General features: G+C 50.8%; 7 protein-coding genes across 7 annotated transcripts; 3 read left to right on the top strand and 4 right to left on the bottom strand.

Annotated features, from left to right (window-relative positions):
* Positions 1–1,993: 1,993 nt before the first annotated feature.
* PFICI_03703 (uncharacterized protein) lies at positions 1,994–3,861 on the top strand (the record flags this gene model as incomplete). Its single annotated transcript, XM_007832284.1, has 2 exons — positions 1,994–2,347; positions 2,410–3,861. 2 exons carry the CDS (start codon positions 1,994–1,996, stop codon positions 3,859–3,861), a joined length of 1,806 nt encoding a protein of 601 aa, XP_007830475.1.
* A 2,001-nt stretch (positions 3,862–5,862) lies between these two features.
* On the bottom strand, positions 5,863–6,822 carry PFICI_03702 (uncharacterized protein; the record flags this gene model as incomplete). The annotated part of the gene is made up of 1 exon (XM_007832283.1): positions 5,863–6,822. One exon carries the CDS (start codon positions 6,820–6,822, stop codon positions 5,863–5,865), a length of 960 nt encoding a protein of 319 aa, XP_007830474.1.
* A 2,124-nt stretch (positions 6,823–8,946) lies between these two features.
* On the top strand, positions 8,947–9,981 carry PFICI_03701 (Histone H2A.Z; the record flags this gene model as incomplete). The annotated part of the gene is made up of 3 exons (XM_007832282.1): positions 8,947–9,057; positions 9,567–9,698; positions 9,793–9,981. The coding sequence occupies 3 exons, from the start codon at positions 8,947–8,949 to the stop codon at positions 9,979–9,981; spliced, it is 432 nt and encodes a 143-aa protein (XP_007830473.1).
* A 603-nt stretch (positions 9,982–10,584) lies between these two features.
* Positions 10,585–11,634, bottom strand: PFICI_03700 (uncharacterized protein; the record flags this gene model as incomplete). Its single annotated transcript, XM_007832281.1, has 1 exon — positions 10,585–11,634. One exon carries the CDS (start codon positions 11,632–11,634, stop codon positions 10,585–10,587), a length of 1,050 nt encoding a protein of 349 aa, XP_007830472.1.
* A 628-nt stretch (positions 11,635–12,262) lies between these two features.
* Positions 12,263–14,217, bottom strand: PFICI_03699 (uncharacterized protein; the record flags this gene model as incomplete). The annotated part of the gene is made up of 2 exons (XM_007832280.1): positions 12,263–13,814; positions 13,943–14,217. 2 exons carry the CDS (start codon positions 14,215–14,217, stop codon positions 12,263–12,265), a joined length of 1,827 nt encoding a protein of 608 aa, XP_007830471.1.
* Positions 14,218–17,760: 3,543 nt separating this feature from the next.
* PFICI_03698 (uncharacterized protein) lies at positions 17,761–18,918 on the top strand (the record flags this gene model as incomplete). The annotated part of the gene is made up of 1 exon (XM_007832279.1): positions 17,761–18,918. One exon carries the CDS (start codon positions 17,761–17,763, stop codon positions 18,916–18,918), a length of 1,158 nt encoding a protein of 385 aa, XP_007830470.1.
* A 396-nt stretch (positions 18,919–19,314) lies between these two features.
* PFICI_03697 (uncharacterized protein) lies at positions 19,315–21,104 on the bottom strand (the record flags this gene model as incomplete). Its single annotated transcript, XM_007832278.1, has 3 exons — positions 19,315–20,340; positions 20,393–20,737; positions 20,829–21,104. The coding sequence occupies 3 exons, from the start codon at positions 21,102–21,104 to the stop codon at positions 19,315–19,317; spliced, it is 1,647 nt and encodes a 548-aa protein (XP_007830469.1).
* Between the last annotated feature and the right edge of the window lie 134 nt (positions 21,105–21,238).

Here is a 21,238-nt window from a genome sequence, read left to right as displayed (position 1 = left end):
CATGCTTTGTATATATGAGCATCTAACAAATCAACGCGCCAAGCAACGACCTAGTTGGAGCTGCGCATACTGATATGCAATCTCATTCGTTTAGATGATGCAGCTTATGTGCAAACCGGCGACACCAAATTCACGCAGAATTGACTTATTACTACCTGCCAGTCGGTGACCATGGCCATCCATCCATTCATTGCGCTCACCTGGCTTTGTCTGCCTACCCTATATTACTATCTGTCCCTGCTGCCACACGGGCAGCCGACCAACCATTTCCAATCGACGTGCATTGTAGCCTCTTTCCTGCTGACCCTCCCGCCGTGGCCACACCCCCTTGGATGGGAACCCGGCAGATCTGGCAGAGGACCCAGATCAGAGCCCGTCATTTTATTGGATCCCAGTGCGTCGCATAGTGTTGAAAAAAGGCAGATCTCCACAACCAATACCATTCCAAACCCTCGCCCCATGACACACAGCCGGCCGAGCAGGTAAGAAAGCAAGAAAGACACCGAGAGGATTAAAAAAATAAAAGTCCAAACGAAGGGAAGGAAGACGAGGCATGGCTGAAACCAAGATGCGGTTGTGAACACCATTCATAATTGATTGTCCAACCGACGCTACACAGTCAGGCATGAGAGAGAGCGAGCAGCTTCTTGGGCTAATAATTGTAGCTCCTTATGGACGGTTTAAAAAAAAAAAAAAAAAAAAAAAATAGACGCGGCTGCGGTTCCTACTCGCTCTTGCATGGGGATCGCTGTCGGTCAACGACTAGACAAATTGACTGGCAGGTAGGGTGAGGCGAGGGAAGGCAGAGGGAAAAAAAAAATAGGAAAGCAACATAAACAGTTGCGTGCGCGCACATAGCTAAGAGAGGTCTCTTCAGTACCTCACTCAATCTCTACATAGTATTGGTCCATTAGCATCCATCTATCGGTTACATACCAGACAAAATAATCACCAGTTCCGCCTTGGGAAAACAAATCAAAATATAAATAAATGAAATTAAAAGAAATGAAGCAGGAAAAATAAAAATAAAAAATTATTGGTGCCCCAAGTTCCCGGTTCTCTCAAGTCTTTTTGTCTCGTCTCCACGAGCGAGCCCAGAGAGAAGAGAATCCACTTCTTCTAGTTGACCGGCCGCCCCCCAAAATCCTAGTACACACAGGGTTCAGTTCAATCTTTCCTTCTCCGCCCAAACCTCTTTTGTCGCCAGACCAAATTTTCTCCTTGTTGATTTTCGAACCCTTTCTACCCTCCAGATCCCTCCTCTTGACCTCGACTGGAGAGAGATCGAAATCTCGTCGTCGACGAAGGGCCATTTCTTCCTTCTCACCTTCAGCCTGCTTAGATTGTAGTCGTTGTTGCATTCCTCCGCCAAAACTTTCTTTGCTCTTACTTCCCCTCCTCCTCCAAATCCGTCCCTCCACCCCCCCTGGCGGTCTCGCCTCATTCCTACCATACGGAGTCCTAACCTATCCGGCTTGGGCCCTCCGTGACGAAGTACGACGTGGTTTTCGGCTCCCTGCGTCTCCCCAACCCACTTGCCAATCCAGCTGCATTGCTTGCAGTTCCAGCCTTCCACGACTTTGCCGACGTCCGCACGATCAAACCCCCCCGACGATCTTTCCTTTTACTTTTTTTTTTCTTTGATCTTGTCTTCTGTCATCTGCAGAAGAGTCGGGCCCTTTCACAAGCGGCTCCGTCACATCTGATCAGGGGCTCGAACGCCGTCTTTGCAGAGGGTCACGTCTCTCGTCAGTGCTCTCGAGTCTGCGCAGCCCAAACGGTCGTCCTGCGCAGTGCCAACGTGAACATATCAGTTACTGTTTGCCCATCTGGGTATTGAAAATCGCCAGGCAGATCACTTGGCAGTCGCTTTTTCTTTAGAAGGGTCAAAACGGATTGAGGTTTGCAGCTCGCTAGCAGTACTAGCAGCTGTGCTTCGGTCCGACCTCGAACCTTGACATTATAACGGCCACCTCAAAACACGATCTCAACCATGAACCAACAGCACGAAATGTACTACGATTATCCGACCGCTTCCAACCGGTCGCCCAGCTCCACGAGGCAGGGCTACGCTACGGTTGGTCTTTCAGGCCTCGGTGCGCGCGGTCAACGGCCCATTGACTCCATGGCTCAGGCCCCATCCATTTACGGCGACGACCGATTCGGCGGCGCATCCGGCTACGATACAATGTCTCGAATCGATCGTCTCGCCCCGAATGCCAACTACATGCTAGAGAATTCGCAGACATGGGCCTACAACGGAGGTGGCGCCGCCATGAATGGCCCCCTGAATGGAAACAGTAGACTTGGTTCGCGGTCATCAGCTCGAAGACCAGGTCTTCCTACTGTATGTGTCCTTGAATAATGGTTCTCCATTTTTGCCACGCATAACTAATATCTTTGTTGCAGACCTGGACAGAGCAGCCTGCTCCTCCCATGCCCTCGATGAACCAGTACTACGACCACAACATGCCAGGCGAACACGACATTGGAAGCATCACCGATCACCGCGGTCTCAACACGCCGGGTTCCATGGACGAGCAGCTCATTCCGACAGCTATTGTGATCAAGAACATCCAATTTCAGTGTCGGAAGGAGATATTGCAAGGTCTTATGGCCTCGCTCAACCTCCCCCAGCCGTATGCTTTCAACTACCACTTTGATAAGGGCGTCTTCCGAGGACTTGCCTTTGCCAACTTTTCGACTCCAGAAGACACATCTATTGTCATTCAGAAGATGAACGGACTGGAGGTCATGGGACGCAAGCTACGCGTCGAGTATAAGAAGATGCTCCCCCAAGAAGAGAGGGACCGTATTGACCGTGAGAAGCGTGAGAAGCGTGGTCAACTGGAAGAACAGCACCGGGCCCCCCTTCCGCAACATCAGCAAACCGCTCTCCAGGCTCTTGGTGTCAGCGTCAACAAGCAACCTAACGGCTCGCCTATCCGTAAGCGCAGTTTGCACTCCCCGATCCAACATGCGCCGGCTCGCTCACTAGTCCTAGGTGATATCGACTTGAACAATCCGAAGACTCTTGAGTTCTACACTGAACTCACCATGTTCCAGCGCGACCAGACTAGAGAGACGTACATATTTTCTCCGGATATTTCGCCCGAAGAACGACGACAGATCCATATTCTCGCTCACAACATGGGTCTTGAGCACCACTCTATTGGCGAGAATGACAGGCGCCAGCTACAAATCAGCAAGAAGGCTCAGCAGTCGCCACCCATGCATGCACCGCACCAGCTCCCGCCAAATGTTTCGTGGGAGGATCACAGAAGAGGACTCAGCCGCGCCGCCACCTTTGATTTCGCAGAGTCAAGAATTGGAGCAGGCAGCGCCTACCATACTATTGGAAGACAGGGTCCGACTTTGGAGCTGCCCAACTCTCTTGAAAGCGGCATCCCGAACAATCTTCGCGCCGCCAAGAGCTTTGCCGATCTGCGCACTCACAGTCCCAGCCCTGCTCCATCTGGCTCTAGTTATGCCGGTATTGGAAACGGGCTCGGTGCTTCCAGATACGGCGACTATGGCTCCCTTGCCACTCCGCCCAACCTGACACCTACATCGGGACAGAATCCCGGGGCCAGCACGGATACCCTGCTGTCGGGCGGTATGGGCTCTTTGAGCTTGGGATATGATCCCACTTCTTCGCATCTCCGCTCGACTCCTGGAGCGATCGGTAGCCAGAGACCTGTTGGTGGCAATACGTCCGCACCCAGCCGTGCCGCCCCCGACCGGCAGCCACGTGGACCGGAGTGGGGTGAGGCCTTCAACAGCCGCAACCGAGGCCATATGCAGAGGAACAGCGGTAAGCTGGAGTCGAAAACACAGTCATTTGCGGCCTTTGGAAACTAATGTTCATTTCAGATTCCTCCGATGCTGGCAGCCGCACTGCCGCTACTCGATTCCATTGAGATATATGACCAGTGAAGAAAATTTATATGCGATGGCATCAATGCCCCGAACATCTATCAGTCAACAATGAGAGACGATTTACGACATAGAGACTGGACGCTTTCAGAGCCATTGAAAGCTCAGCATTTGACGCCAATAGTTGGAGCCGTCACCAATACTATCCATCTCTCAACGAATTTCAAATTTCCGTTCGACCATATTGGCGCAAGCACCGACCTAATACTCCCTGTAATATCATCTCTCGCCATTTTGTGTTTTTGGAGTTCTATTTTTGAAGCTGCATTGACCCGCGGGTGTATTGGAAGTTGAGGAAAACAAGAAAAAAAAATGGGATGGCTCATCTGGCAGTCACAAACTTGTGTGACTTGCGGATGGCCTAGGGTGATCGTTCTGGAACTGGGGAGGGACGTTCCAAGGATCCGTTTTATATACCCCTCGGTGACGACTGACGCCAGCATTTTAACGCCAACAACCTTCACTGGATACACCATACAGCGTGTTTATGGGCAACCATTCATGGCATCACGACTCTACTTCTATACCCTGCTGGGATTTCTCTTCGACCTCGAGCACCTCTGACGGGCGATTCACCTAGAGAATCCCTTTTACGATGGATACGCTGTTATGACGCATATGCACATCATTTAGATGGCAAGCGCGATGCTGGCTGGCTGGACTGGCAATTGGACTGGCAATGGACTGGCGATGAGACGTGGAAAATTTAATAGATGCCCTTTCTCGGCTTTTTGCGGATGGAAACATCGGCATTATGCTACCACGGGGGGGCTTGGGTGCCGGTGCTGGTCGGGGTCAGCAGTCCCGCTTGATTGGACATGAAAGAACGAAACGATGAGAAGACGAACGAATGGTGGAAGATGAATTTTTTCTTCAATGCGATGAGATCAACATGAGAGATGTGTGAAGACAGGATGAGTTGAGCCGCACGGAGGAGAGACAACGAAGGCTTGAATTGGGATTTTTGTATAACATCGCATCTATTTTATCACGCGTTCCCTCTATGCGTTGCTTGCCGTCATGGCTTGAACATCATCCATCATATGAGTTTGCAGCAACCATCTTACAATACTTGATTGCATTATGAATGCGCACGCCCCGGTCATTCTGGTTGTTTTGTTGCGACATATTGGCCCTGGAATTACTGCGTGGGCCCAGCGTTGGGAAGGGGAAACATTTGAGGTGAAGTCGGCAGTCAACAGTGGGAGGATCAGCTCACAATCGCTTAGGAATTGGCGTGATATCGAAAAAGTGGTTTTCAACTGACTCGTAATATACCTACCTCCTTGTCTCGTCGTTTGCACTGTCTTTAGCTTCATGTGTCTAATCGTATGAATGAAGTTCCATTGTAACGATATTGTACAGATTCAACTTTGAGCAACGAGCACCGAAACGCTCAGTATCCTATCGTGCAAGGGTTAGGGGCAGTCAAGTCCAAAGGATTTTTTTGAACATGAAATTTGAATCAATTGACCTGTATTCAGAGGCGCCCGATTATTACAGCCGTTCACGTATATACCTGTGTATATAAATATATAGTGGTTTTCCAGATCTGGATTAAGAGCTTCCCGTTCATACTCTGAGAAATACAGCAACATCTCCCAAGGGATTCTCAATTAACAGCTCTACACTGTAAATGTGCGGCTTTTGTTAATTATCCTCCTCCCTCTTCTCTCGACAAATGGTTATAGTACAGGAATAAAGTCATGCAAGACCTTCAATCTAATCACAACACTGACTCTATGGCCATTTTGCTACACTGGGGGCTCCCTCTTTTCCCTCTGTTCCGTGATGATGGCTCTCTAGCGGTAGAGCCTTGTTATATCCGTACCTGGTCAAGACCTGAGACAACGGGCAGGTAGGTGATTTTGTGCTTCCATGCTCTTCCACCATCTCACTCCCACAGAAAATATATGTTGTAACCATTCAAACCCACTCTTTCGGTGTTCTGAGTACATCTACTAATTGTTGTTCGCGGCTGCCCGCTTCCGGCTCATGGTAGTACTTCCAAGAGGCTGTGAGCGGCATAGATACCAGGATACTCTCCACCCTCGGGCTCGAGCCAGCCAGCCCAAATTTTGTACCCCGGTCGTGTAATAGATTGAACTCTACGTAGCGACCACGCCGGAGCTGCTGCCATTGCTTCTGGGCCTCGGTGAAGGATTCGTGGCGGCGCTTCTCCACGATGGGTAGGTACGCCTCGGGGAACACCTGCAGCACGTCCCGCGCAAACCCAAAGAGCGAGTCGAGCTCTTGCTCGGAGGAAGCCTCCAAGTCGTCAAAAAAGATGCCGCCAATGCCGCGCGCCTCGTTCCGGTGCGCGTTCCAAAAGTATTGATCACACCACTTCTTGAACCGCGGGTAGTACGTCTCATTGTACCGATCACAGACGTCCCGGAGGCACGCATGGAAGTGGCGAGCGTCCTCTTCATAGACGTAGCACGGGGTGAGATCGGCGCCGCCGCCGAACCAGCACAGATTCACCCGGCCCGTCTCGGGATCAAAGGTCTCGAGGAAGCGACAGTTCATGTGGACAGTGGGCGCCAGGGGGTTCTTGGGGTGCATAATGAGGCTCAGACCGACGGCCGAGTACGGCAGGGCCTCGACCCCTTCGGGGATGGAGGCGTGGCTCGCCCGCATCTGGGCCACGGCCGCCGCGCCCGTCATGGTGCCGTGGACCACGCTCACCATGACGCCGCCGCGCTCAAACACGTTGCCGTCCTCCAGGACGCACGAGATGCCGTAGCCGCCGCCGGGCCGGGTCCACTCGTCCACGTGGAATTTCTGCCCGTCGATTTCTTCCAATTTGGCGACTATGGTGCGTTGCTGCTCCTTGACCACATGGATCCATTTCTCGTGGATCGGCGAATGTTGTAATGTTGCCATCTTGAGTATCTGCTTTTTTCCCCCCCTCTGCCTTGTTGAGTTTGTCTCTTCCTCTCAGATTTGAGCCAGGTCGTGGTGTTTATTGTATTTGAGCGTGATTGTAAATGTTGAGAGACAAGCGACGGCGAGTGAATTTATGATATGATGACTGTGTCGTCTGGACTCTTGCCGGCATCATCCATAAAGCCCCACTTTTTCGGTTTGGCGAATCTCGTATGATCACGTTGGATCGTAAGTTTTCGGGGGCTCCGGTGCGAAAACGAAGCAGAGAAAAGCACCGTCGTTCGAGCCGCATACGATTGGTGACATTCGGTCTGGGAGGTGAAGCTGACATGCAATATTTGTAAAGAAAATAATACTTGCCGCGGTTTACAGGATAGTGTGTTCCGATGCGCAAGTGATTATACTGGATTATGCTCTAGTTTGAACTTTCATGGCCAGGCTGAGCTCTAACTCCCTTTATGATCAGAGCACGCTCACTTGCTGGTTCCTTTAAATCATTTTGGCATATACCCGCAATCATCTCAATACTGTAGGCCTATTCATTTGATTTTTGGATGCAAACATAATACTCTGTAACGGTCTCAGAGAATTGGGACGACGCTCAGCTTATAATGCTGGGGTACTTGAAGATGGAGTGCACCGTGAACATTCTTACATGACATATTCGTGAAGATGTCGATGATGTTCATGAATGAAGTTCAACAAGGTAAGAGAATAGAAATATACTCGAGAGCTTACCATCGACAATTGTCTATAAAGTTTCTCTTTTTTCCCTTAGCTGGTTGTACTTTGTATTTTGGCTTCGACCGGAGTACATACTCCATAAAGAGCTGCCACTCCTGCGCGCAGGAAATGTGGCGGCCTATGAAATATATTGGGTGATTGGCGCCACACTTGAATGTCATGTGCGCCACACCACAAGGTCCGAGCGTCAAACGTATCTGATCTCCAAATGACCGCTCCCAGTCAGTCAGAAACATGAGGACTTGAGCAGCAAGATATTGACAAGAGTCGACATGTCTTCCACAATTGGATCTTTGGCCTCGCCAAACCATACGGAAGGCATCAAGATCATCAGGCAAGTCATCTACCAGCCCGGAAATGGGCCAAAGTTCCACACAAGGGCTGTGGTTGCCCGTTAGCTGCCGCCAACTTTCGAGATCACAGCCAGCTCGGGCTTGAGGTAAGTAAACATCAGAGGTCAGTTCCCCAGCACGCTGCTGGTCCTTTCCTGTCAAAAAAGCTTGTGGCAGGTTCTGTGAACTCTGCCGAGCGGATTTCTAGCTTTTTGGACGCCATCAGTCCATAGACTTCTCAAGTGAGGCGTCTTCTCATCTTCCCTCTTTCCTGATATCGTCTTTCCCATTCTCCTCAGGCTGCGCACTAGGTCCGTCTGGACAGCCGTAGTTTCTCCGGCGTACCAAGCTGCCCGACAGATACACCTTATCTGGTGGGTCGGGCATCGGCCACGGCACTCGCATTTCTAGAGGCAGCTGGCGCCTTGCCATGACAGCAGCCTGGCGGATCTCCAAGCCTTGAGCACCCACCCCCCTCCCAATTGATGCCAAGAGGGGAAACCTATCGTTTAGGTGGTGGGCGCCCACTGCTACTAGGTAAGCAGGCAAGCAAGCAGCCTGCCAACGAGGTACCCAATGGTGCCTGCTGGAGGCGTTATGCAAAGCAAGCAAACAAAGACGGGCGGGCGCTGCCTGCTAAGGTGTCACGAAATGGTGGGTGAATTTGGGGTTGTTTGAATGATTTTGCAGGCGCCCAACAAGGCACATTCAGCAGAAGGAACCAATCCCAAGCTCTGGACAAGCTCAAAGGTCAAAGTTAGCAAGGTCGGTGCCTTACCTGGACGGCTTTGATGCTGATTTTTGCACGCCGCCCGCCATCGATTTTCTCACCACGACCATTCCGAACGACCAAGCAGCCAAGGCCAGCTTTTAGCCAGGATCGAGAAAAAAACATCAACAAATTTCCATCTCACATCTTTGAGCCAACCCGACGCGTCGCAAACCGTTTACAACATTCATCGCCATCGACTTTTTTTTTTCTGCAACCCCCATCCCGACACCAAAATCTCCCACTTTACGCACATCGCATCTATCATCATAAGCAATGGCCGGTGGTAAGGGCAAATCAGCTGGCGGCAAGAGTGCCGGTGGAAAGACTTCGTCTGCCGATGGTCCCAAGAAGCAGCAGAGCCACTCGGCTCGTGCAGGTCTTCAGGTAAGCAAAAATACACGCCTTCTTTGCTCTGGCAATGGATGCATCACAAATTTCGGTACCGATTTCGTCTTTGCGACTCGCGACAAGCCACCTCGAAACTTTGATACTCGACCCCGACGAACAAAGTCGCACGCACGAGCTCAACTTGCACCACTCGACCCCACGCAAAATTTACGACGATGCACACAACAATACTTGAGGACGCGTCTGCAATTATTGGGCTTCGTTCTCTCTTCTATGCGCGCATGCCAGCAATGATGGTCACGATGCACCCATCTCCAACTCATTTGCGCGCATTTGCACCACTATCGTGAGCGCGTCGCATCGTCAACAACACGACCCCTCATGAGCAGGAGACATTGGACGTGACCCGGCGCAACACTGCAGCTCCGCAACATCCGACGAAAATTGCGCCTCATTCATCACCAGTTGCCATGATACCTACCGGATACATTGTTTGAATGCTCAGTGATGGTCTAGATGCATGCACTGACATTTCCCCCTCACAGTTCCCTTGCGGTCGTGTCAAGCGTTTCTTGAAGCAAAACACCCAAAACAAGATGCGCGTTGGCGCCAAGGCAGCCGTCTATGTCACAGCAGTTCTCGAGTACCTGACTGCCGAAGTCCTCGAGTTGGCAGGAGTGAGTCATTACCCTTCCGTCCTGCTGCCTGTTTCCTGCCCCCATGCGTTCCTCTGTCTTGCAACAAGAACTTTTACTGACCATAACAATCCAGAACGCTGCCAAGGACCTCAAGGTCAAGCGTATCACACCTCGCCACCTGCAGCTCGCCATCCGTGGTGACGAGGAGCTCGACACCCTCATCCGTGCCACCATTGCCTTTGGTGGTGTTCTGCCACACATCAACCGCGCCCTGCTTCTCAAGGTTGAGCAAAAGAAGAAGAACAAGGCTATTGAGGCTTAGGTCTCCAAACGTTCTTGATTCTTTGTCTTCAGCTTGTCGGTTCTTGGTTTAGTTCGTTGGTTGAAAGATCCGGTCTTGGTCTTTTGTGTTTTTGGAGAGCAGACAATACACCAAAATGTGTATGAGATGTCTACCTAGTGTTTGGGCAGGTTTACTGACACGAGTGGTGGTGAGAAAAAAAAAGTCAAAATTTCGTCTGCCATACCAGACAAGCAGGTGGATTGACTTCCCCCGTATTCTATCGATAGGCATGAATGTATAACAAGTGGTTTCGCTACTCCAAAGAGTTATTAAACAATGCAAAATGTGACGAATCGAGTTAATGGTCCGTATAAAGACAGATGAATCAAATCATCAGAATGTTCGGGAATCCCTTCATGTCAGTCCTTCACACGCGATATACGGCTTACTTCATTCACCTCTTGGATACCGATTCTACTGATGAAAGCCTTGAAGGACATGCTTGGTGAAATCAAGGCAAAAGGGAAAGTCAAAGGTTGCTCTTGGTGGTCGAATTGATTACTTGATCTGTTCTATCGCTCCAACACAATACTTACCTGTAAACTCATCGACCTACCAAGTCGACTCAGCTCTTCTACATTTCTACGCGTCATGGGGCATAAATGGAATAGGGTCTGTGATATCTTCCTCTCCCGCAACCACCAGAGCCTCGGAGTTGCACTGCGCGCAATACGACCTACCGACTTCCCCAATAAAAGCAGAGCGGCATCTGACGCATTGACTGGAAAGAGCTGCGAGATCAGTTTCAGGCGGTGAGAATGGTGAAATCAGCAAGTCTAAAGGCACGACACGTTCTTCGGAGCCAGTACTCACCTGATATTCAACAGGTGGAAACATTGTCTCATCACACATGCTTAACTGAGGATGGGCAATGCCAGTAAATCCAATATCTTGTGTATTGGAAAGGAATTCGTGTTCAAGCGGGGAATCGAACGTCTCCTCAGTCAGGATTAGCGACGGTGAGTCGATAAAAATATCGAGCCCGGTCTCGAATAACGGCGTCTCGTCTTCCATCATGATGTTCGCATTATACTCACCATACGTGAGCTGCTGCTGCTCTTGCTGTACATATGCCTGTAGCTGAGCGTAAGCGTTAGGTTCACAATCAACACAAAACAGCCCCATGGCCGCGTCTCCTGGGCAGCCATCCGTGGCACAGGCCTTTGTACAAAGGTCGCAAAACGGCCAGTCCCGACCGGCGGGAACCATGGACTCGCAGCCCCGGGCCGCGCAGGGCGCAATGTAACCGCACGACGCACACAAGTCGCCGGACTCTTGGGCCGACAGCACCGTGGCGCAGCCCTGGCCGGCGCACAGCTTGAGCCCGCGGCACTCGAGGCAAACATCCACGTCGACGCCGTCCTGGAGCAGCGAGACCGTGTTGGAACAGCCAATGCGGGTGCAAGGCGTCGGCGGGAGACAGGCGTCGCACCAGGGCGAGGTGGCGAGCTGAATGGCGATGCCGCAGCCGCCGGCGCAGAGAACGGGGACCGGTCCAAAGGGCGGGAAGGTGTTGGTCATGCTGGCGAACTCATTAAATGCCAGGGATGGGCCGACAGCCACGCTGTGGTTGTCGTTGGCAAAGGGACCCATTGCCTGGTCAAAGTGAAATGGCTCCTCGTTGTGATTCATTTTGGATTATTACCTGTAATAATTCTGCAAGTCACTTTTGTTTCTCCAGGTTTGGGCGGTGCTCTTGGACAAGATGGGATGATTGCGCTGCTCAGTATTGGCTGAATGTTGCTGTATCATAATTTCATACTGCTTGAAGCATCTATAAATACCAAATATGTGAAGAATGAGCCACTATCACTGGTCAATGCCTTTATCAGCATGTTCAATTCAGTAAAGGGGCAACCAAGTTGACAATGCGGATGGACAACTGATGAGACAAGGGACCGAAACAATTGTCAAGAAACCTAGACAATGAACTATGATCGGAACCACATATGCACGTCATGTCACATAATGATATTCATGAATAAAGGTAGTTTTGATGCAAAACAGAGGGGTATAATTGATTAAAACAAACAAATGACTGTATACGTGCTCATGCACGTCATGCTCGAGTAATTTTTCCAAAAGACCCGAGACGAGATATCCACTATAGGTAGCACTTTACTTTCACAAGAAAGCAAAATCCCATGTGCGATTGTGAGATCCTGATTCTAAAGACAGAATGAATCTCGGCTTGATCAAAGCACCTTGTAGTGCCAGTAGAGCCAACGGGCTTTCCAAACTTTTGTTTTTCTTCCTTTCTTTACCACATGACGGCACCGTCGAACTGGTTGATCTCCTTGACGTTGATGTTCTCCCACATGAAGGTGCTGAACCAGGTGGTGGCGTACATGCAGGTGGCGGTGATGAGCATGAGTCTCTGGGTGGCGCCGTAGGCGTTTTCGATACCGGTGCGGGTGGGGGTACCGACGGCGTACGAGCTCTGGACATCGATGCTGCCGTAAATGTCGCTGAGGGACGACTGGGCGTCGGCGGGCAGGAACTCGGCCAGCTTCTTGGGGAAGATGCTCGTCCACATGGCGGCGGCAATGGTGGAGCCAATGGACTGGCCCATGGCGGCCACCATGCCCTCCATGGCCAGGACGGCGGGGATGTTCTTGTGCTTGGAGACGGCCATGACGGTCATTTGCTCGCAGATGACAAGGGTGCCACCGCCAAAGGCGATGAAAATGAGGCACATGACAACGTAGCCAATGTTGACGTCGGGCTGACGGAACTTGATCATGAGACCGACGCCGAGGACGGTGATGGGGACACCAAAGAAGACGGCGGGCCACTTGAGGCGACCGTTGTAGCGCAGGAAGATACCAAAGATAATGGCCCAGAAGGTGCTACCCATGGTGTAGACGTTGCCCATGTATGTGGCGTGGGGCACGCTCAGGTTGTAGACGACGATACAGAAGGAGTAGAGGTAGTTGTCCCAAACGTACCAGGCAGTGTAGATGGAGGCCATCATGCTGTAGGTGAAGAAGATGGTTCGGTTCTTGATCAGGTACCAGGGGATAAAGGTGATGGGCGCAAAGTACTTCTCCCAGACAACGAAGCAGATGATCAGCAGGCCACCAAAGATGAAGAAGCAGATAATCAGGGGTGCCTTCCACTGCTCGGTCTGGTACGAGTACAAGCTGAAGGCCAAGAGGAACAGACCAATACCGGCGGCGGCCAGCAGAATACCGATAATGTCAAACTCTCTGCCGTAGAAGACAATGTTCTGAATGACACCACGTCCGTGGGGCTTGACGTGGACGAGTCCCGCCTTGATGGCCTTGCGCTGGTTCCAGTAGAAGAGAGCGCCGAGGGGTGCGCAGACAACAGGCACGACAATGGCGAGGATACCGTATCCCCATCGCCAGCCCATACCGTCAAGGATGCTGTCGCAGGCGTAACCGTAGACCCAGGTGGTGATGAGCCAGGGGGAGGAGATGTAGGCAATGGAAAAGGCTCGGTTCCTCAGCTTGGACGTATCGGCAATGAAGATGGTAATGGTAAAGTCGAGCCACGAGTATCCGGTGTAGTAAAAGACGGCGGCGGCGCAGTAGGTCTCGACATTGTTGCAACCGGCAAACATGACCAGACCAATGGTCATGAAACTGACGGCGAGCAGCAATCCCTGGGGGCGACCAAAGTTGTCCATGTACTTGGCGTAGGCGAGCTTGGTGAGACCAGGAATAAGACCGGAAATGATGCTGGTGGTTGAGACGAGGGAGTGAGACGAGTAACTACTGACGGCGTAGGTAGTCAGGGTACCAGCGACACCAGAGGCAAAGGCGTTGACAAAGTTGATCAGCCACATCCTGGAAAGAATCGTCAGTCAGCTCCGTCTGTGCTTGGTCCAGGGCCATGATCGTTTTTCTCTTTTGTCCAAAGTCGATAATATGGTATATCATCAAGATAATTCGGTTGACCAGTAATGATGACTTACATGATGTAGGCGGCAATCAGGTGCTCCCTGGTCCATACCTGGAGGGTAGCTTCGGCAACCTGGACACCGAATTGCAGGTCCTTCTTCTCTTCAACGGAGCTGGTAGAAGAGCCAGTGGCTCCGGCGGGCTGAACAGTCGGGTCGAGCTCCTTGTTGTTGTCAGTGCCCAAGACACCTTGAGGCTGTCCCTCGGTATCGTTTTGCTTTTCCTCAAGGGTGACATCGTGGCCGATGTTCTTGGGGCCAATAAGGCCGCCTCGGAACTTGAGACCCATGGCGACTTTTTTGAGAGCTTTGGGTTTGGTGGGTTCCCTTTATTGAGATCAAGTTGTATAAGAACTTGATCCAAAAAAGTTATGGCAAAGGGAAGAAGGGGAAGAGATGCACAGCTCACGACACAAGAAAGGAAGAGAAACGACGATCAGATTTGAGGCACGTCCAATGCTACTATATATTCGCGCGGAATGCAACTTTCGGTTGGGTGGCGGGTCTCCCGTTGTATGCCATGCAGCTCAAATCACTAATACTCCCGGAGCCATTTCCACACATAGATTTAACCTACTACCTCTTCCTCGGTCGGTCATGGGTATCGGCTCCGAGTCCACACGACACGCCAGCCCAACGGCAGAGGCAAAAAATACAACTGTTTATTGGTACATACCTAGCTGGGAGACACAGTAACAAAGAGAAAGTGAGAAAAATTTATGAATACACTACACTACACGATCCCCGCTCACTGGGCCCTGGCCTGTCCTGTCCTTGCCTCGCATCGCATATCCCGCCTGTTTCTCCCGTCTTTGCCTTGCCCGTCTCGGGCCCAGGTCTGAATGCAGAGATTTTCTTCCTCGACAAATCCAATAACACGCTGTCGGATCTCAAGTTAAGTGGACATGGCTCCCCACACCACGGAACGGACGACTGCTGCGTTTGGGAAGCTGAGCGACACGAATTATCTTATCAGATGATCAGACGCCCTCCCAGCAAAAGGCCTCAGGGCCTCGGGATGGTGGGTGGGGACCTTTTCGCGGCCCTTCGGTTACGAAAACCTGGCAGAAGCGGTATAGTGTGGGTATAGCGTCTGCGTGGCCGGCGGCACCATGGGTTCGTCAATGGATCCTCAGGGCCATTCAGGCATGGCACGGCACCTGGCGCTGGGCTCGATCCACACACACACACAACACCCACTCACCTTGGTGCAAATCTTCCCTGTCGACGTCTCCGCTGATTAGATTATCTTTTCCATCTGATAGCTGCGAACATCGGCCGCCATTTCCTTCCCAAACTTGTTCCGAAGGGGGCCATCATTGGATGCCATGATGGAAAAAGTTTTTCTTTCGTTTCCATACACTACACTACTGGAAGCAGCCTCTTCTTCCAATAACGATCCAGATCGTTCCTTTTAGGGGACGACCGATGTCTTGTTGGGCCGCCGCGATGTGTACACAGTAGCCACTATTATGATGTTAGTTGCACGAGCTGAATATGCAAGTGAACTGAACCGTCACCAAGGTGCTATTCCCATGTCCACAAGGATTTTTTGAAATTTTTTTTATTCCCCCGTCCCTAGTGTATACTGTGTAATAGTGTATTGGTCTGCCCCTGTACGTAGTCTTTTGGAGCCTTGAAGGAGTCAAGCGGGTTGGCGGTAAGCCATGTTGGCGGGAACAAGAGGGAAAAAAAAAAAAAAAAAAATGGAAGAGGGGTTTTGTGTTCCTCCGCGGATGGAGGAGTGGATGTGCGTAAATTCCCTACCTTGTCCATGGCACCATATGCAATGGAACCCTCCAAGCAAGGGACTCGAGGGATCACAGGTCAGACCCCCAAATCATTCGATCCCGCGGTTGGCTCGTCCAATGCGCCATAACGCCCTCAAGAAAGCTCTCGAGATAAAGCTTCACATTTGCCTCCTTCTGTTTGGTGTATGGATTTGCCATTACAAGTCGTCTGTGCATCTTGGCATGCAGCAGACATATCGAGTGAGAGAGAAGAGGAGTAGTAGGTAACGTAGCGTACGACTACTGACTACTACAAGGTACAAACGAATATCCTCCACAATTCAAGTAGGAGACGGTTTACGCTCGGATTCCGAAGGGCTGACCTACTACATCCCAGCCTACCTACCTCTCTGCCCAATCTAGTCTTCTTTCGAAGCAACTTACGACAGGAGCTGTCCTCCCAGAATGTGTTAGTCCGGAACCGTACTGTCGGTTACTGCTGCTCACTTGCATCTGAAGGATTTCTAAGGGACCACTTCCCGTCTCGCAGATGCCAGCTCCTGCAGTATGCACATTGGCACGACCGAGATCCCCATTTACCTCCAAACCTGACCCATTGGTGAGTGGGCTGACTGGCTGTTGGTACATCTTTGGGCTCTGGTCAGAGAAAATGTGACTGAATAGATCGGCCCGTTTCATGCCCATTTTCAGTCTTTGTCCGTTGCATGTCTGTTCTGATACTATTTGATCTAGAAGCGCCTTCGCGCGCAGAATACTCCATTGATTTTTAGAGAAAGCCTTACGATGTGCTGTTCATCGGCACCACTTTTGGGAGCGACCGGATTTCTGTCTCGACGAAAATGTCACGGCCCGCCAAACGACTTGCTGCTTTGAATCGTGTGGTACACACACACATTGACGCGATCTAGGCCTCTTGGACGCCGAGACTGCCCCCAAAGGCTATAGCCGACGCCACTGGTCGAGTTCCTACTGTCTCTGGCAACGATCATCACATTCCAAGACTTTTTTGGCCTCCAATCATGAGATCGAAAAAGCTTGGCTTCACGTGTATAGACATCGCGTGCAGTAGCCAGATCACCACCCTTATGGGATCCCCCAACCATGGACAATATTCCGTCCACGCGTCCCTCCGGAATCGGCCCCAAGTTTGCCCATGTACACAGTAATTGAATGCGTAGGGAGCAGTGCTGCTTTTCATCAGAAATTTGTATCGTTTTCATGCGTGACAATTACTGAACTGTGACAGCATTATACTAGGCACGGCCCTGAGAGTTAAAATAAACTTCTGATTGCTTTTGTCCCTCCCCCGAGGCTTGGCAATGGGAATTGCATTCGCGTTAATCCTTTTACAACATGAATCGGAAATTGGTCATCATCCAGGTAAAGCGAATATGCGACGAGACCCACTGATCTCTCAACGAGGGCCCGCAGAAACTCAGCCATCGATCGTGATGCAAAGAAAAGGTCACCGCCGCTATTACCTCGATGGGGTTCATCTGTTTCGTGTTCAATGAAATAATGAAGCTTTGTGATGTTTAATCTCGGTGGCGGTCCTTCTTTAACCATATCAAAGCAGGGTGCAAGAAAGCTGCCAGTAAAATTCTTTGTATAGTGAGAACAAAGCCGGCTGAGATGATATTTCATGCTGAACATGGTATACCCAGTAACTATCCTGTAAATATTCCTTGTCATACATCTCTATCCCTGAGATTTTCCTCTATAATAATTTCATTACTGTGATTTCCTTGAGTCGAGTGCCGTTTCGGCATCATTCAATCCTTTATACTACCTTCTTTCAAAGTCACTCATTGAATCTCGTAACCTTTGCAGTTTCATTGCAACTTTTCAACGTTGCTTCAATAGTTTAGCAAGGAACGAATTACAAAGCTCATCTAGGTATTACGGTATTAAGCTGCCAGGAGCCGCAACAATTTACAATAGCCTCGGAGGTTCACTTTTGGATCCTAATAAAAATATACGTTTCAGAAACTAGGAACGGGAAGACGGATCCAGCCTTGATCGACAAGCCAAGGCTTAAACAAAAAAGAAAAAAATAAACTAGTCAAGCAAAGACCAAAAAAAATGGTATCCCGGGCTTCCCTTTCTAATCTCAGGGTTTCCATTAAGCCGGAGGACCCAGTCATAGTAAAAGACGCGTCGCCACTCAGCCCGCGACCCTTGTCAACGACAAAGGCATCAGGAGGTATCACTCGTCGGCGCCTGCGCGCGAGTCTGCCACCCTCCCCCGTGGGCAGCCGAGTTCCACCGCCGCAGGTGCCCTCTCCGTGGCGATGGAGATGCTGTTCATGCAGAGCCACGTACGACCTGTCCGTAACCCAACGCTGTCTGTTGTGCTCTCACACCTTTTGCTCCGTCAATTCTCAGGCGGCCTCCTTTTCTGCGAGGAGTAGCGGCGGTGGTAGTAGTAGTGGTGGTATTGGTAGAAAACGGACAAGTAATACTCGTAAGCGCAGGGTGGACCGGAGCGGTAACCCTATTACGTGCACCACCGAGTTTGATTACGAGGGATGGTCAGCGTACGGGGCTTGGCGGAGACGAGTCACCGGGACGCAAATCACCGAGGATCAGCGGGATCGCAGCTTTCTGCTGAGAGCGCAAGACGACTGGCATCACTGCGATTTCCCCTCGCAGTGTGCCCATCGGCGGCGCGAACTCCATCCCGTCTGGCAGGATATTCTGCTTAGTGACACTTCCTCCTCGGATGAGGACAAGGCATCATCTCGTAGAAAAGACGGAGAGAAGCAGAAAAAGTCCAAAAAGTCTAGAAGACCCTCTACCGCTCTGAGTCCCGACGATGATCTAGTCATGAACGAGGCCATTAGCCTCGACGGCTCGGGACGGCCCAGTAAACAAGCAAATACTACAAATGTCACGACACTGAGCGATCAACAAGTGTTGGCTCTCTTTGATGAGGATGATGATGATAGCGATGATGGCAGTGTCAAACCGCTAGAGCACATGTCATCTCATCAAGGCCCAAAGACACAGCTGAGGGTGCGAAACCACGCCGAGGCCGACTGGGAAAACTTTAGCAGTGACTCGGATAGCGGCGACGACGACGACGACGACGACGACGACGACGATGAGGATCTGGTTGACACGGATGGGAACCCGGTCAAGTGGCGGAACTCGGCCAAAGGGGCAGACAATGGTGTTTACCAGAGCCAGGTGCTCTTGGTCAAAGCGGCCAATTCATTCTGGGGGGCTACGGATTTTTAATCAGGCATCAGGTATTGGTTCAATTTGTTTTTAGTTATGACCAAGCGTTGTTGGGTGAATCTACATTGGTAATCAAGAGAATCCGCGCACATGTCTGAGAGAGAAAACGTTACCGTCTTGCCAACATGATTCAGTATCACTCTGGCAACTCGGGAGTTACTTGAGATACTGGAATGTACTGAAACAATAAAGTCCTTCTTGCCGTGAGCCGACCTCCTCTTGAACTGACAAGCTTCATAGACATGTTCATAGTGACAAGTCTCTGAAATATCTCCGATTACTCCGAGATCTTGCTCGGCTTACTTTGAAAGGCGCCATTTTTTAATTATTCCTCAGTAATGCCACGTCCTCCATCACTCCTATCTACTGCTCAGGTAATAATACCACAATATAATCTCAAACCTCCATGCTGTCTGAAAGTTCATCCCAAAAGGAACAGTCGTCGGTCATACTCTGCGGAACACTCTCCATACAGGTCGCATTAGTCTCGAGATGCAACCTCCGGCCCGCGTCCGATCCCCAAGACTCCCAGAAAGGCGCAGTCTTGTATCGATATATATTCGGGTCAAGCGCTTTGATGAAGCTGATATAATAGTGCATTATGACAGGCACACTCGCCGCGTTCTCGTTAAACCATGTGCTGTCCACCGAACTCTGTAGACTCGTACCTAGAATTGCTGGCATCTCCATGGTGTGAGGCGTGCCGAGGCCATTGGCTACATTTGAAGCAGTAGTGATGTAACAACGATACTGCCACACCTCATCTGGGGAGAAATAGCTCGCCATGTTCTCCGCCATTGAATTGGCAGGACAGAGAAAGGTTGCGTCGCCATAAGCCGCCGAAACCGAGGGGAACCAGACGGCGTGTTTGGGTAGAGGCGACATAAGCGGATACGCATCGAGGATGTCTTGTAGTTCTGTGTCATTGAGTTTTGGGTAATTATCTTTGAAAAATGCCGTCACATTTGAGCTCGTGCTGGCATTTGGTACAAAGTACGAGCCCTCATTGTTGTCGGTCGCCACCAGCAAGGGAAGCTTGATAAACTCTCCTCTGTCGTACATGTTCCACTTGTCGTCGCGAATGAGGTCGCCGTCTTTGACGGGTAGCCAATACCACCGGGCCACGGACGAGGCGCCAGGAAATGTGCCCTCGACATCAAACGGCACAAAGGAGCTAGTATCGAGGGAGCGTAGACAAGCCAGGGAGTCATCGGACGCGAGGCAGCCCGTCTCATTTAGAAGCTGCTCGTACTGGAACTCCATCTCCTCTGGCTGAGGGGCGGTGGGCCAAAATGGTGATTGCGCGATTGCACCGACAAAGAGGTGGTCATCACGACCACCATATGCTGTAAGGTGATACGAAATGGAACCACCACCAGCCGACGTCCCGTGGATGACTACATGATCTGGATCGCCACCAAACTACCGAGTGTCAGACACGATCTGTTTTTCTTTTCCTGCGTGGCGGACATACCTGTTGAATATACTTTTGTACCCAGTATAGCAACTTTCTTTGGTCAAGCAGACCGACGTTCAAGTCACCATTTTGCCTCACATCCTCGCTTGCCAGGAAGCCAAAGAGGCCTACTCGGTAGTTGAAATTGACAAAGACGATGCCGTAATCCGACTTTTGTACAACCTCGCTCCCATTATAATTGGAGTTTGAGTTGGTCGCATATCCACCGCCCTGAATATACACCCAAACAGGGAGTTTTGACTTAGTGGTAGCATTCGACGGCTTGAAGACATTGACAAAGAGGCAATCCTCGGCCACGGAGGAAGAAAGGCTTTGGTCGGTTCCTAAACAAATCGGACCAAACTATAAAGTTTGCTCATGTCAGTTTCAACCCTGCGGGATCTATACCGACGGGCTTGGATTCGAGCTTTCTCTGCTAGTATGCTTGACTTACCTCTTTGGCTTCTTGGCCGTCAGCCTCGACCAAGGGATCTTGTGGCGCCCGGAACCGCAAGTCGCCCACGGGCGGAGCGGCAAAGCGCATGCCCAAAAAGGCATCCACACCAGCGGCATATCTACTCCCTTCATACTGGGCATAGTCCAAGCTCGCGGTGGGTGACGCCGCCAAGACCGATGATGTTGCCGTGTAAGTGGCTGCTGACAACTCTGCACCGTGGCTCAAGGTCAAGCCACCTACTGTCAATAAGAAAACTATAGTCTTGTTCATCATGTTGAAATTTTGGTAATAGCCGTGACCGTTGCACGGCGAAGCAAGCACACGAGTCTTGACCTTGTTCCTTGAAAAGATGCAGCTACAAGGCACAATCTTCTTGGCTTCTGTTACCACTACTAACAGAATTTGTT

Source organism: Pestalotiopsis fici (assembly GCF_000516985.1).
Source record: "Pestalotiopsis fici W106-1 unplaced genomic scaffold PFICI_Scf_2, whole genome shotgun sequence".
Classification (NCBI taxonomy): domain Eukaryota; kingdom Fungi; phylum Ascomycota; class Sordariomycetes; order Amphisphaeriales; family Sporocadaceae; genus Pestalotiopsis; species Pestalotiopsis fici.
The sequence above is the reverse complement of the archived record's forward strand: the minus strand, read 5'-3'. Positions and strand labels throughout refer to the sequence as shown.